At 33.8% G+C, this 15,601-nt stretch overlaps 1 protein-coding gene across 6 annotated transcripts in view; it reads right to left on the bottom strand.

Annotated features, from left to right (window-relative positions):
* The window catches only part of LOC138318787 (receptor-type tyrosine-protein phosphatase epsilon-like), a 33,937-nt gene that overhangs the window by 4,705 nt on the left and 13,631 nt on the right, over window positions 1-15,601 (bottom strand). For 3 of the 6 annotated variants that reach the window (XM_069261480.1, XM_069261481.1, XM_069261482.1), the window contains exons 4-21: window positions 14,542-14,640; window positions 12,900-12,998; window positions 9,182-9,280; window positions 8,703-8,795; window positions 7,223-7,360; window positions 6,695-6,803; window positions 6,135-6,205; window positions 5,719-5,897; window positions 5,284-5,365; window positions 4,926-5,002; window positions 4,688-4,724; window positions 4,327-4,424; window positions 3,961-4,089; window positions 3,587-3,732; window positions 3,020-3,155; window positions 2,694-2,831; window positions 2,188-2,290; window positions 1,200-1,264 (exon numbers count right to left, since the gene is read on the bottom strand). In XM_069261480.1, coding sequence (XP_069117581.1) covers window positions 1,200-1,264; window positions 2,188-2,290; window positions 2,694-2,831; window positions 3,020-3,155; window positions 3,587-3,732; window positions 3,961-4,089; window positions 4,327-4,424; window positions 4,688-4,724; window positions 4,926-5,002; window positions 5,284-5,365; window positions 5,719-5,897; window positions 6,135-6,205; window positions 6,695-6,803; window positions 7,223-7,360; window positions 8,703-8,795; window positions 9,182-9,280; window positions 12,900-12,998; window positions 14,542-14,640 — 1,898 coding nt within the window. The remainder of the gene's footprint in view (window positions 1-1,199; window positions 1,265-2,187; window positions 2,291-2,693; window positions 2,832-3,019; window positions 3,156-3,586; window positions 3,733-3,960; window positions 4,090-4,326; window positions 4,425-4,687; window positions 4,725-4,925; window positions 5,003-5,283; window positions 5,366-5,718; window positions 5,898-6,134; window positions 6,206-6,694; window positions 6,804-7,222; window positions 7,361-8,702; window positions 8,796-9,181; window positions 9,281-12,899; window positions 12,999-14,541; window positions 14,641-15,601) is intronic. The other 3 variants (XM_069261485.1, XM_069261483.1, XM_069261484.1) reach the window with 1 other exon arrangement.

Below are 15,601 nucleotides of genomic sequence, written 5' to 3'. Positions count from 1 at the left end.
TGCCAGTAAATAAATCAGAACTGTGATGATTTTCAGCTATAAAATTGAAATTGAACTTTAATTTTATTCCTTTATCTCATTGAAAATTATGTAACCCCCATCCGGTTCCATTATGGAAAAATGAAAAACTGTCCTGTTCAAATATTTGATCAAAAAGAAACTTTAATCCCACTTTATGAAGAACGCACCATTATGGTGGTAATATCTGCCAAAGGATTTTGCAATATGATTAGTCACAAAATAGATATTCACATTTTTGATATTTCAACTTAAGGACTTAGCCAATTAGAGAAGTTTAGTCAAATTGGCACTAAATGAGGATTTGGTCGACCTCACGTCTTTTTTATTTGGGGATATCTTGATATAGTTGTCTCTTTTAGGTGAGTATAGCCTACATAGAATCTGAATTGATAACTATCTAAACACTTGAAACGGTACTTACTGAATAATTTTTGAATAAAAAAGACATAATATGTAATTTGGACTTCAAAATATCGTTGGAAAAGGCCAAAAGACCAACTTTGAGCAACCATGTTATCTCAGGTAGTGAAAGTAAAATGTTTTACTTTTAAAGCCTTTAATCAACAAGTTTTACTTAAAAAGATTCCACCAAAATAAGTATCAATTGTATTATAGATAATAAGAATTTTTTATCTTAACAATCCAGTAAAAGCACATTTGACTGTTACAAGGACATAATTATGCAATTTTCATGTTGTCATACTTTTTCCCTGTGTTGATTTCAACTTATGTTTTTGGCAATATGTGCTGTCCTTATAACGTTCTTGCCATACAGTAATTTTCTAGTATCTAATGATAACCATGTCAGTTTATATTTGGCTTCAAAGTTGGCAAATTATGCAAATATCCTTATTTTTCTGATTTTTTGGGGGTCAAGAAAAACACTTTCCCAAATTTTTTATTTGTGGCGACATTTTTTCTTGTATAAAACAAAGTCATATCTGTATGAATAACAAAGTAAAAATTCTGTTGCAATTATTTTGGGGTAACACCCTATCTTTACTGGACTATTGCGGGATTTGAAGACCACTAGATTACCTCGGCCGTAAAAAGTGCAAAAAGATCTTGAAGAGAGGGAAGTTACCTTTACCAAATTATAAATGTATCTTGTTTGATGTTATATGTTATTTATTTTTATTCATTCGTTACATGTAAATATTAAAGTAGAGATGTCGTACAGGTACAACTACAGCATTGATGTAATCATTTCCGCTGGATTGTAGTGACGCTCGAAATTCATCAACTGCAACAACAATAAAATCATTAAATTTTCAATTATTCAACGACACTTTAATGCATAGAAGACATACATGTAAATAACGTTATCATACATTACAATTTCGTTCACAAACGTAATATGTTGAATGCGATTTAATACACCAAACAATAGGATGTATATGATGCATTACACTTCAGTTTGGATATATGAACCACAGAACCAAACCAAAACTGATTCCCGGAATATCCGGTTTTCCTATATATATCTACTGATGAGTATGATTTGTCTGTTGTTTCTACATATTTCCTGTTCTGCTAAATCATTTGTTATACTTGTTTAATTAGTACTGATTCGAAGTGATTGGTTGAGTACCATACCGAGTTGTATGTAAGGCTCATTGCTCATTTATGTTTCAGATGCTTTAGATATAAATATTGCAATAATCTTACATCCAGAAAATGTAATTGACTAGTTAACGTTACAATTTGAGTCTAAGACTAGTTATTTTCTTGTAATATGAATGCAGCTTGTAATTATCGCCAATATTCATAGGTCAAATTTCATTGTAGATTTGATCGTATTTGTCTTTGGAATTTTTCAGAGGTCAATTCCATTTTTGCATAACTTAGTATACATCAGTTCATTTACAAAAAAAAAATTGAGACTACATAACTGTTTCATGCTTCCAAGTAGTAAACTACCTTTACTAAAGTATAATTTATCATGATTTTTCTTGCAGAAATATCCATCTTTGATAAGAGCTGGCATCGCAACATATCAGTCTGAGCCATTGTGCCAGACACTTTTCATTTTGGAATTGTCGGTAGCTTAATAATTTGTTTTGTTTTTAAATGAAGCCTTTTTGTTCATATTAATTACACTAAAATAGTCATGTAAATATAGGTATAATGCGCATGTGTATAGGAATAAGTAATACATTACCATACCTGCCAGAATTCGCATTGTCCTATTTTTAGCCATATTTTCGGGAAGTGTTGCAGCGAGGAAATCTTGTTCTGAATTACGTTCCGGCTTCCTATCTAACATCAACTGAAAACAGATATGGGAAATGATTTTAATCTAGGCCTATTTACAAACGTGATATTTTACCGACGGATTATCTGAGAGTGAGATCTCTGCTCACAGTGTGTTCACGGAATGTTAAAAATAGTCTCAATGTGAATGAAATATAGCAGAAATGACCCATTGAATTGAATAATCTGGCTAACTATACAGAAATACATTATTTTGATAGAATAATATTGTTTTGCACTCTATCTTATACTTTAATACATAGTATTTAATCATTCTGTAGTTTTGATTTAGAAGGAGACATGTATTATATCATCAAAACCTTTTTTGATTTCGATTATATGTCAATGCATATGTATTGCATGATTTTTTTTATTTTCCTGACGATCTCTAACGGGCCTTATTCTTTAAAAACACTTACTTTGAACTCATCCCTGAGTTGCGTCTTGTTGACCGTAGACAACGTATGCCATTTGGACAGGAAGATTGATTTCGGTATAAGTGTATCTTGAAGGTCAAAAGCTTCAACCAATATTTCATGAAGTGCCACATAATTATCCTGAAAAAATGAAGAGGTATTCTGAAAACATGTAGAAACTCGATGGTTTATTGACATAAACGTTTTTTCATCATGTTTCTTCTACTTTTGATGTGATCCGATGACATTGCGCTATATACAGCCATTCATAGGAGGACAAGTGTGTTAACAAAAGACCTGAACCAGTTAACGAAAATACATTGTCTCACCACCGTTTGAATCATGTTCATTCTGTTCTTTCTCATCTTGTTTACATAACTGCGTATGTTAATATGCTGATGCTTTCTACCGAAATCCAGCAAGGCGTCGAGGGCGATAAACAGTCCTGTTCTGTCAACGCCACCACTGTAACAAACATACATGGAAAACATAAACCTCATGAGAAAAATGTTCAAACCGAAAAGGTGAGTGGTTGATGGTAGCGACTGATAGAAGGTTTCCTAAAACATAGTATTACGTTCGGTGTTATCATACAATCTTTGTCTCATCAAATTGCACATGTCAACTATTAAAAAAGCCTTGGTCGCCTGACATGTGCCGCTACTGACACTACCTGCATTAACTCCGTTCTATAAGTAATTGTCCATTTAATGGTTTTCGGCTACTATTGTGTGTAGCCTGTATACTGTCACTTTAGAATATACCATTATTTCACTATAATAATCTTCACTATAACCATGGAAACTAATTGTATTTTCTTTAATTTGACATGTATTATTATTAAGCGCATGTACATTTGTAGATCTCCTTTTTGTCTATGATTTTAGATAATATACCTGCAGTGTATCACCATCTGACCGGGCAGTCTGGTGTGACATAGCTTTACCCGGCGATGAAACAATACAAGTTCCAATGCATTCGGTGTCCCGTGGTCAGGCCAGCTTGTGAAATGAAGTTGAGTGATTTCTCGAGTCTCCTTCGACTGAATCATGATTGAACATTAATTTAATACATATAATAGAGCACTTTAATACTCAGTAAATATATACATTATCCTGCTTGTTGGATAGTGACTTTTATAAAAGAACGGACAACTTTAAAGATTGACACTTGTAACGTAAATTACACCCGTCGGTAGATCTTCAATACAAATAGATTTAATTGAATCTGAGGATTCACAATTAAATTGTGCCAATGATGAAAACATTACCTTTCTGTCCGTAATTGTAATGTTCCTAACTACTTGCGAGGCATAATGTCGCTCTCTGTTTAGCGTGATCTGAAATGTTTTTGTTGAGATGGGATCCCCTTCGTCTGGCCAATATTTTGCGCATTTTTCCTGAAACCACAGTATAATATATGGTGTATGTATTTATTGTAATTTCATGTTTTTTTTAATAATTTCAAAACAAATAACATATTTTCGTTCTGAAATTCATGAATTAAATAGTTATTATTTTTTTATTGAAATTTATGCTTATTGTAAAATTGATGTACTAAATTATAAATGAAACTTATTTACGAAAAAACTATATTTATTAATATATCCAATTGCATAACAAATATCTATATATACCTTTTGGCCTTCCACTAAGTTTGTAAGCATCACTATCTTTCCACAGTTTAGAATCCAAGTCATTCTCCAAAAGTCATCGATTGTGGATCGAAGTGGTCCTTATATGTGTCGACAATGTTTGTATTATTTGATGATAAGAAACAAACTATACGTAGATAGGCACAGGCATATAGGCAAATCATCATAGCATATAGCAAGCAGTTTAAAATAATTATCATAATTTAATTATATTGTTTTATTAATCTTAGCATATATTTTCACATGCTGGTTGTAAATGGTGCAAACGGTCCAATACCAACATGCAGCTGTAGCAGCTAAACTATTTGAAAGGGCACATGGTTGTTTACGTAGCTAGATTTGCCTTGCGTGGCAACGTAGAGACTGTTTTCGTCAATACCCTGGAAAGTAAGTACGTGAACATAACGTTAAACCTACTTTATGATATTACGACACTTTGATGAAAAAATATAGGATATGTATAACTATAAAACAGCATATCAAAATATATAAACACTGTATTAGCGTATTTATTAGCATTTAGCACGATGTTATGTTGTACTTAAGATGGCCATGCTACATATAAGGAAATGGATACTCACGTCGATGTAACTTGCGTTTATATAGTTTGAGCAATTTCCGCCAGGGACAACATCAAGTATTACTCTTGAGTGGTCGTCTGTAGAGAAAAACGATAGGACTAAAACGCGATTGGAATTTCTATAATGTGAGATATGGTCATATAAATGTCATAAATACCCCGTCATGTAAACTATATAAAACAAACTGCATACAGTATATGCTACGGCCACGTCTTGAAAACTCTTAAAAACGAATTAGATAGGTGTGGCCGCTTTGTTATAAGCATATAATGAGAATGACGGTAAAAATATATGGCGGTCAAACACAAATATATTAAATGACAACATAAGCCTCGTCATGCTTTATGTGAATACCTACATGGATGTATGGATTGGAATCTATTCTTTGAGCTATTTCCATCTGAAACTGTATGATGATGAATTGCACCATGCGGCAATGACTGTAATATAAAGACAACGTTTACATTTACTTTTATTCTTGAATCTAACGCCATTAATGAAATTAGAAATGATAGCAATGCTAGTCAACTGAATCTTTTCACAATCTTTTCCCTTTAAAACAGACACAATTTTATTTCCTAGCAGTGGTTTCAGAACTGATACTCATTTATCATATACATGCCTTGCAGGTACTTCAACATATTTTACTCAAAATTTTTTATGATATTTTCTATAAAGCCATTTTTGCTCTCACATTTTTTTTAACAATATAAACTTTTTGGCACGAGAATGTGTAGACTAATTTTGGAGTGCGTTTTTTAAACTCAGACTACATTGACTTGATTAAAGATACCTCGAATTCTGCGATGAACTGCTTCTTGTCGTGTTTAATTTTCTCGGAAATGAGAGCTTTCAATTTTGTGACAGGAAAGTCAATAGGCCCCTCGTTATAGTAAATATTGTCGCGTCCTACTGTTCCATCTGTCAGACTGTCGCTTTGAATATCAAGATAAACATGTTCTATTTCGTCATCTGAAACGTAGACAATAAATACATTAATGGTTGAACAATTTGTAAGCGCGTTATGTACTTCGCATTGTAATATAATAAGTGTAAACATTTAATATTTTTATTTGTTTCTGTTATTATACAAATAGATAGCCAAGCATGAATTTCGATATGAGTACGCACCTAGGTTGTCATAGAAGTATTCCTTAGATATTATTAGAAATGCATACAAAATATGGTCATTTCGTATTGAACAGTTACCTGCACCCCTGTTTAGATAGTTTGGTCGTTCGTATATAACAGATGTATTTCTGCTTGAGATGGTAGATTTTCTGTTGAAAACACAAATATGTATTTGTCAGAAAACACTTGCACGCTAATGGCGATACTGATCATGAATAAATTCAATCATTCCTTAACACAAGGCCACGCTACACAAACGTTTCAAGTATGGCCAAAGTCACGAGACATACACGTAAAACTGCAATTTAATATATTTTTTTGATTCCCGTGTCATCTATAGAGGTCGGTCAGAGCAATGGTTTCCAATAGAGCAAATAACTCGCTTCCTTGAATACGGCACTTTCATAACCAGAAGTATTTCAGAAATAGATTTGGAAACACGTTACTCCAGTTTGTTTTTTTAATCTCAAAAACATGCATTTAACTTGCATTTCCAGCTTTAAGATGTATTAACTGTAGAAAAAAAACATACGTAATGCCGTAAAAAGGTCTGAATACTTATTCACAATTCCTTATTTTATTTACATACCTATGAAAGTCATCAAAGTTACCGCAACATTTCCCCAAGTACCACTTACCGTTTAATAACACAAACTATTGCAATAACCAGCAGAACAAAGACAGCCACACCTCCGGCTCCACCAGCGTATACACCTATGTTGTCTGTATTCCCTGACTGGGTAAAAACTGTAATCGACAAATATAAACCTTTTAGATGCCTTATAACGAACCAGTAGTGTAAATCTGCTAAGTTGTCGCTATCAATATATTTACGAACTTTTCGTACATATGTGATAACAGCTTATATAGATATATCGTGCAATATTCAGTCAAATTTTGATGGGCCTTACCGTGCAAAATAGAAGGGAAAGTAGTTATTATAAGCTTGCCGTATTGCAATAATGAAATTTACGTCACAGCATTGACCTGTCCATCCTGTTAGACAAAGTCTATCACAACCCTGATTTCTATATAAAATACCGTTGACGTCACAGCGTTAACCAGTCCACCCTGTTAGACAAAGTCTATCACTGCCCTGCCTTCTATATACAATACCTCTGACGTCAGAGCGTTGACCAGACTGGCCTTATTTCATTAAACAATACCTTTGACGTCACACTGTTGACCAACCCATCCCGTTAGACAAGGTGTATCACAGTCGCCTGTGTCCAGAGAACAGCGCATGTCCTCACAATTACCACACGTCTTAGAACAGGAACTGCCAAAAGCGCCATCTATACAGCCTAAAAAACAGAACATATGACCATTAGGAAATGTTGTAATATTATTGTATACGTTTTAGGGGATATTCTGACAATTAAATCTTAAAGCTTTATTTGATATACAGTGACGCGCCAAATGACGCGCCAAAAGTCTTCTTTCCTCTCAACTTCATCATGTGTACTAGAATCGGAACTCTGGTTTGCGTAAGATATATGTACTGCAGGGAGTATCTAACATGTCAAATTCGCGTGGAGCTATTCATGAATGATGGTTCGCCGAAAATTGAGATAGGGTGAAAAAGAACCAAAGAAAGATGGATAATAAGCAGCGTTCGATGCGGGCGGCCCAACGTATCCGCCTTGTAAAAAATCATTATCGGTAGTAGACATTGACCGATTTATCTACACAATTTAATTTATTCACTCCTGTTAATGCTTCAAAACGCAGAAAAGATTGTATTTTGAGAGTTATTCTAGGTGGTCCGTATGTTATACACTGACTCTTTCGGCAATTAAGGAGTTATGAGTGGTGGCGTGGATATGATAATTAGGGCAATTTCTGAAAATTGGCACACCGTAATATAGAAATGGCGTCCTGAGTGTTTTGGGATGAGGACTGTACGCCATGGTAGTTCACTGTGTCGGTCTCGTTTTGGTAATGTGTCTATTCCTTTGGAGTAGGTGTGCTGAGGCCAATAAAAAGGACATTTGATCACAGACAAGTACATAGAACTATTAAATCAACATTTGTGGCATGTTCTCTAGAAACATTTTCCTGGTAAACCTTGGATATTCCAAAATGATAATTAACTGCCCTGCACACATGTCGGCCAAACAGTGGAAAACAGGAAACAATATTAATTACTCTACCTGATCTTCTCAGTTTCCAGAGATATAAACATAAAATGTATAGAGAATGATTAAAATTTGTCTACAGCAAATTTAGCAGACTATCAAAACTCGGCAGGAACTTATTGGTGTTGTAACTCAGATTTGGACTTCAAGTACTCACCACAGCTGTGGTTTATGCAACGCTAACTATCGGTCATGCAACAAAATAATGAATTTCAGATAGATGAGTGATATGGTGTTGAGCTGTGTTGCTTTAAATTTGCAATACTCAAAATGACAAAATGACGCGACGTCATACGAAGAATGACTTTTAAGACGCCACTGTATGTACTATCGGGGACACAAAGTTCGCCAACAGAACATTAAAAGTCTCTAAAATCAACCATTTAATATGAAAATTAATTTTAAACACTTTATTGAAACAAAAAATGATATTTTGTGATGGTTCTCAATTCATCATCAATCTGAACCTCAAAAGCAGTTTTTACATAGCTTTACGTATTGTGGTTACCTAAGCACTGTTTTCCATCCTGGGTACAACTAGTGCAGTTCTCTGAACACTCTAGTTCACATCTATCCCCATATGTACCGTCAACACAGCCGTCTGTAGATAAGTCAATTCAAGTGTAAATATGTATATACAAGCATATAATGAGTACATTGTACTTCAAGTAAAATAAGAATAAAGTTCACTACTTATTTTATTGACATCTCATGTAACCTGATAATGTTCCTAATTTCATTGCACATTGACAGTCATGTTTATATAAAATTTAGATTTATATTATCAATCAATGTTTTTGATGTATTTCATGATTAAAAGCATTAAGTACAATACAAGTACATAGAGATACACAAAAGCCAATGTTGTGCAAGTTTGACATGAAATCAACATAAACAATATATAATTGTAGTTTATTGTTATACTAATGCAATCAAGGATATATAAGTATTCGGTAAGGTGAACGTTATGATTGGTGGAACACTGACCTTTACACTCTCCGCTATCTCTATCACATACATCAGTTCCACAGTTGTCCGGACACTTTAGTTCACATCTATCTCCATGTGTACCGTCAACACATCCTTCTGTCGATCATTAATATAAGCAGAGTCACCAAAGTAATTTAATTACTTCATTTCAATTAGAATAAATATATACACGTGTAATAATATATGAAGCAAATTAAAGCCAATGCTAACATTCTTTAAAACATTGCTACTTCGACTAGTATTATAATTTAAGTTGTATTTCTTGCAATTTTCAACATCACTAATTGTCATAAAACACACAATGTGTGAATATGGATGCTTATATAGGATGGTTCAGATCCTTAAAAGCACCAATATACTATTGACATAGTGGTAAGTGTTGCATGAATTATCACACGTTTTAAAAGAATCGCCACAGTCAACACCATGTTTCAAATTTTCAGGATCTGTTTACGGGTAATATCGGAAAACCGAATTGCATCACGTGACCGACATCATCGATACCCGTATAGATCGGGACAGATCGAAACCTCCTGAGTCGTATCACGTGGCAAACATCGGCAATACCCGTACAGATCGGAACAGTTCGGAACAGTTCGGAGACTTCCGAGCTATTTCAAACGTGTACAAGTTAAAAATCAATATTTAAATTTAATTGTTTAATAACTTTGCGAATACGAATTTGATAAAAGTCGGCAAATATGGAAAGTTTAAAACTTTTTTTTTAATTTATTTTTTCATTCTTCTTTTTTACCAGAAAATATCCACAACACAACATGTACAGAAGATACATGAAAGACAAGTACAATAGAAGTTACCTTTGAAGAATTATTTCAAACTGCATATTTCAACGTATGTACATGTATTTACAAGTATCACACATATTACCACTCACATAAAAGATCTATCGCGAGTTATTTCCCTTCCTACAGATGTAGTGACAAAGTGATCTAGGGGAGACAACTCTTGATAAAAAATACACCAAAAGACAAGACCAAAAAAAGGGGCGGGGGAGGGGGGGGGGGAGGTACACATAGGTCACAGATCTTTCAAGAATTTCTAAAATGTTACTATGTATACATTTAACCAATTTTGTAATTCTGCAAGTGTTTGTGTTTTCCGCTTTAAATTACTGTTGGATATTATAATCCTGTGAGCTTTTAGTTCAAATTTAATATAATTTGTTAGACTGTTTAATTGAGTTCTTTTTCTAGACATATGCAGTTGTAAATGTATTGTTTTATTAGAAGCAGTATTAAATTTTCAATATGGAAATCAGTTTTTATTTTATCTTGTTTGCCAAAAATAAAATCCTGTTTTTCAAATCTAAAACTGAAATTATTAGTAATTATAGAAATTCTTAATTGTTCAATCAAATTTGATACATTTTCACAGTCCCAAAATGATTTTTGATAAATAGAACACCCTTTTCATACCATAACTTGTTAAAAATAATTTTATGATTTATTTTGATATCACTATTAAACCAAACAGGGTTTTCTAAAAATATTTGTTTTGTAAATATTACTTGAAGTTAATGTCGTACACCAAGCCTCTAGAACATCTCTCCAAAATATTATTTTGCAGTTTTTAGATTGTCTTTTTAAGTGTTCAATTCCAGTATTCGCTGATTTTTGTTTGTCAAATAGAGATCTTAGAATAGTATCCCAGTTTCATTCTTTACAAAAAATTCTTCTCATCCAAGATACTTTTATAGCAGTTTTTTTTAGATGAATCATTTTAAGCCCCCCTTCCTAATATTTTTTAATAATTATATCTCTTTTAATTTGATCCGGATTACCATTCCATAAAAAATCAAAGCACAGACAATTAATTTGTTTAATTTATCAGGATTTGGAAGCGATATAAATAAATGGTGAGAGATGATAACATATCAATAAGCCTACAAAAGCTGCTCTGTATTGTAATATAGAACGCAGAAGTAATGGCTAATAAAACGATAAATGAACCTCGAACCGCTGACACTACAGTTTCCTGGTGTATTATGATGTCTTTAAATAGAACATTGACTATTAACGATTTATAAGTAAAAAAACGTGAGTTTAAATTTGAACCTTAAATTTGACAGAATATTTTGGTGGGACAAGTCATAAGTTTCCTAACTTCAAAATTTCCTAACGTAATTCATTTTCATGTTAATTTCCTATGTACAGTGTATAGCATTATCAAAATGTCAGATGGTTACCACAGTGTCACATATGTCTTTCCCTGGTTCTCAATGATAACCATTATCATTATGCGTGCTTTCTCGTCTCACTGTTCTTTCTACTGAAGAAACTCGGTATGTGTGGCAGCTGGTACATGCAGTCCGAATCAGAGTATTCGAGATATCAGTATCAAAGTCATTACCAGTGCTGTTCTAGCCTGTCATCTTTCATGACCCATCCATCCTTCAGATTCTAACATATCGTATATGCTGTTTCAGACTTCTCCGGCATAATGTAAATTACACCAGATCCACATTCTTAGAATTGTGGAATTGGTTCTCCTTAGCAAATAGCTCCTTAATTCGTATGAAGCACCATTCATCAACCTTGTGGACCCTTGTGCGGCAATAGATGGTACAGGTGAAATTCTCGAGATCATTTATGAGGTCATAAATGTTAAATGTTTTTTCATTAGTCTGACTTTTGTCACTCCCTTGAAGGTGCTGGTGTATGCGTGTAGACACCATTGAAGACCCTCCAGTAAAAAAAGTTCTCTACAGTGCTTTCCAGACTTGGCAATGAGTGGAATTTCACTGCAGACCTCATTTATGACCTCAAAGAATTCACCTGTGCCATCTTTGGTCACTAAGGGTTCACAAGAATGAGGAATTGTGCTTCTTTTTGAGACGCTACAAAATTTCGGTCATGAAAATGGATTATGTTAGGATTTGTTTTAAGTCCCACTAAGATATTCAGCCAACTTTAAATTCAAATTTGTTAAGATATAAATCGTCAATAGCCAACGTTATATTCAGGAAAGTCTAAGACACCAGAAAACTGTAGTGTCAGCGGTTTGGAAAACATAACAATCATCGCTGTATACGCACTCGGTGATGTTTGTAAACAAAATGATGGCTAAACAATAATCCTCTTTTGCATTTCTATATATTTTTGCTGTTGTTGTTGTTTTTACTGATTGATGACGCCATAACCGGACGGAAGTTCATCTGATTGATGACGCCATAACCGGACGGAAGTTCATCCCAACACTTATGCAATGTTATCATTTTGATTTGTGATCAGTGGGTCATAAGGGTTCAGAAAAATATTGGTTCGGAGGTTTGGGGAGGGGGGTGGGGGTGGGGGGGGGTGGATGTGGGACCCTCCTAGCCCATGGTTTAAATATTGTTTAGAAATAAACAGGATGCACGTGATATCGTTTATAAATTTTGGTTATACTTCTATCAGTGTTTACGATGATTGTAACAATGAATTAAAGACAAAAGACTCTTTATCATAATTATGTATTAGCTTCACACGAAACGATTGTTTCCTACTTTTTTAAATTTCTAACATGAAGTATACTATCAAACAATATCCGGTTCAATGTCATGATATTCTTTATCTTTGTAGTAGTTTTTAACCACGACAAAGAATAAACAGGTATATTTTTATCATTAAAGGCAGCCGAAATTCCAATAATACAGTAAGTTATAACAACAAAAACAGTTTGGAATTTAACAAACTGAAACGTATGGTTATCTTACCGTTACAAAGTCCCAAAGAGCTGCACGGACCAGCACAATTGTCCGGACAAGGTCGGCAGACCGATTCGTCAGATCTCATATATGTATTAATACCACAGTCTTAAAGTACAGTGTACAAAGATAAACAAAATATAATTATATTGTTGTAACTTTGTGTAGCGTTAGATATTAAGATAATTATACTATACAATGTTCAGCAATATATATTCTTGCTTTACAAGTATTTATCAGTAAACATTATATATAAATCATAATATTTCAATTTTCACTGAAGTTGGACTCAATGAAACTACTTAAAAAATCCGGTTTCATTTGCTCATGAACTTGGGTATGAAAGTGGGTATCTTAACATCAGTTTTCGCACAAGAAAATATTTTATCTAGACCTACACATGTATGTTTGTCTAAGAAGGCATACATGTAGCTTCCTACTAGGCCTAGGCATATATCTAAAAAGCGGGATTTTTTTAAAGTGCAAATATTACGGACAGATTTCTACATTTTTAAAAGTAATTTTATGAACTCTCGTTTTACTGTCTCTTGTGTATCGTTCGAGTCAGCAACATTGCCTACCGAAAAAAATAAAATGTACCATGTCCCTGTGTGACGTGTATAGAAACTACGTTAGAACGTCTCAGTTATAAATAAATGATGAAGCCTAAACGGCGATAAGAAATACTATATAAAAGTCAATGAGTGTTGATTTACCTTTAATCAGTTGTTTAATTTGTATCAAGGCTAAAGTCTACAATAAACCACTAGAACCTTTCCGTTGCCATCAAGTTACGGTGACTCCATTTTAAATCGAAGCGGAGGCAACCGTATCACAAGTCTAGACATTATTCTTCCGCATCTTCGGCGGACCATTTTTGCGATCACTTCTAAATCTATTATTTTATGTTTCATCTGGATTAAATTGATAATAACGTTGTTTCTAATTAAATGTATGACAAATTGTAATATTTGCGCTAATTATTCATAATTAGCTGTATTCTAATGACGCACTATTTTCTTACGACTCTCGTTGTACACGTATACTTGTACAAGCCCAGAAACTCGCAATTTAAAAAAAAAAATCTATAGACTAATACGATTGAATTGGAATATAAGGATTTAATCTTGGTTTGGTCGATTTCATGGGGTGATGAATTGAGTTGCTCTTGAAATAAATTCAACATGGGCTGTTTCGCAGTTCTTTCGCATTCAAGAGCAACTCAATTCATCACCCCCATGAAATCGATCAAACCAAGATTCAATCCTTAAATATATACACTTGTACTGTAATTATATTTACCGTTTGCAATGACATGGACTCAATAACCATGCTTTCTAGTATTATCATTATCAGTGTATAATGTTAGCAAACCACGCGCGGCGATTCTATTGTTACGTGAATAGTCGATGGCGTAGCAACGTGAGGTCATGACCACACTTTTGGCGGGAACATATGAATGACTCAATTCCAATCAGCTGTTCAATCGAATTCGTTGACGATGACGGGAGAGAAAAAATATGGGTATTTTAATAAAAAATATGCAACTGCCGGGGGAAAAATAATATTCATTTACTTGAAAAACTGTATATATAAGGAAAAGATGTTTATTTTGTTGAGGTTATGAGGGTATTTATAGTAACGTACGTACATATACAGTGACCATCTGTAGGGTCACAAAGGCCGTCCGGACAATTAGGAGAACAGGTTTGATCACAGTTTCCATTTCCGTATGTCCCCACTTCACATCCTGTGTCATAAAATAGCTCGGTAAAAGTGATCGTGGTGTAAATAACATATTGTATAAGTAAATGCAATATTTGGTCGCAATAGCTAGGTTTCCGGATTAAACAGGATTAATTATTATAAAGAAGGAAAATATCATGCAAATATACCGGGATACAAAAAGATCCGAATTAGACGAAGACCGGTTTCTATACGAGTGGCTTTGTTACATGAAATTTATTAAACGAGTTCAATAACTCTATATGCTACGAGCCTTCATGCGAGTGGCATACCAACATATTAAATGTTAATAATTTGCATATTACGAAGCCACGAGTGTAAGATTATATTTATCACAAGAGTAGTTTTTATATTTGATTTCAGGATATTCTAAAAGCAAATCAAAACTTAGTTCATATTATGTTTGTGATTTTTTTGTTAATCTTAAAAAGCACGTGCTCCAACAGCGCATCTGTAAAACTAGTATTTCATGATAGCATTATCGTTTCTTTCAGTATTCTGATAGTATACTGATTGTGTGAACAAAATGCGCATGATTCTTCAGATGGTTGCTGAAGTACTGTACCTTAAAGCTGACAATGCAAGTTAAAAAGTATTTAATTAAGATTTTAAAAAATTAAGAACACTTGTATTTCAAAAATCGTTTATGAGATATTCCCCGTGGTCAAAGTCAGCCAGTTTTGTTTTTCTCTCTACCAGTATTCCGAGGCGCTCACCGGCCCCTATATAAAGCGCGTGAATCGAGACATGTTCTCTTAGTCTATACATGTACACATATACACCTAGCAGTTGTCCACTGTGTATCACCTACAAATAACTGTGTAGGGCTTGTTTTAGCAAGAAAACATGTCAAATCTCACTAAACTGTGACTTAGATATTTCATGGAATGAAATTTCAACACAAGTAAATAGAAATCCAAATAATAATCCGTCAACATATACCCGATGCACTCGACTGGTCAATT

Source organism: Argopecten irradians, chromosome 3 (genome assembly GCF_041381155.1).
Source record: "Argopecten irradians isolate NY chromosome 3, Ai_NY, whole genome shotgun sequence".
In the NCBI taxonomy this organism is placed as follows: Eukaryota; Metazoa; Mollusca; class Bivalvia; order Pectinida; family Pectinidae; genus Argopecten; species Argopecten irradians.
Note: the sequence above shows the minus strand (reverse complement) of the source record. Positions and strands in the feature narration are given on the sequence as shown.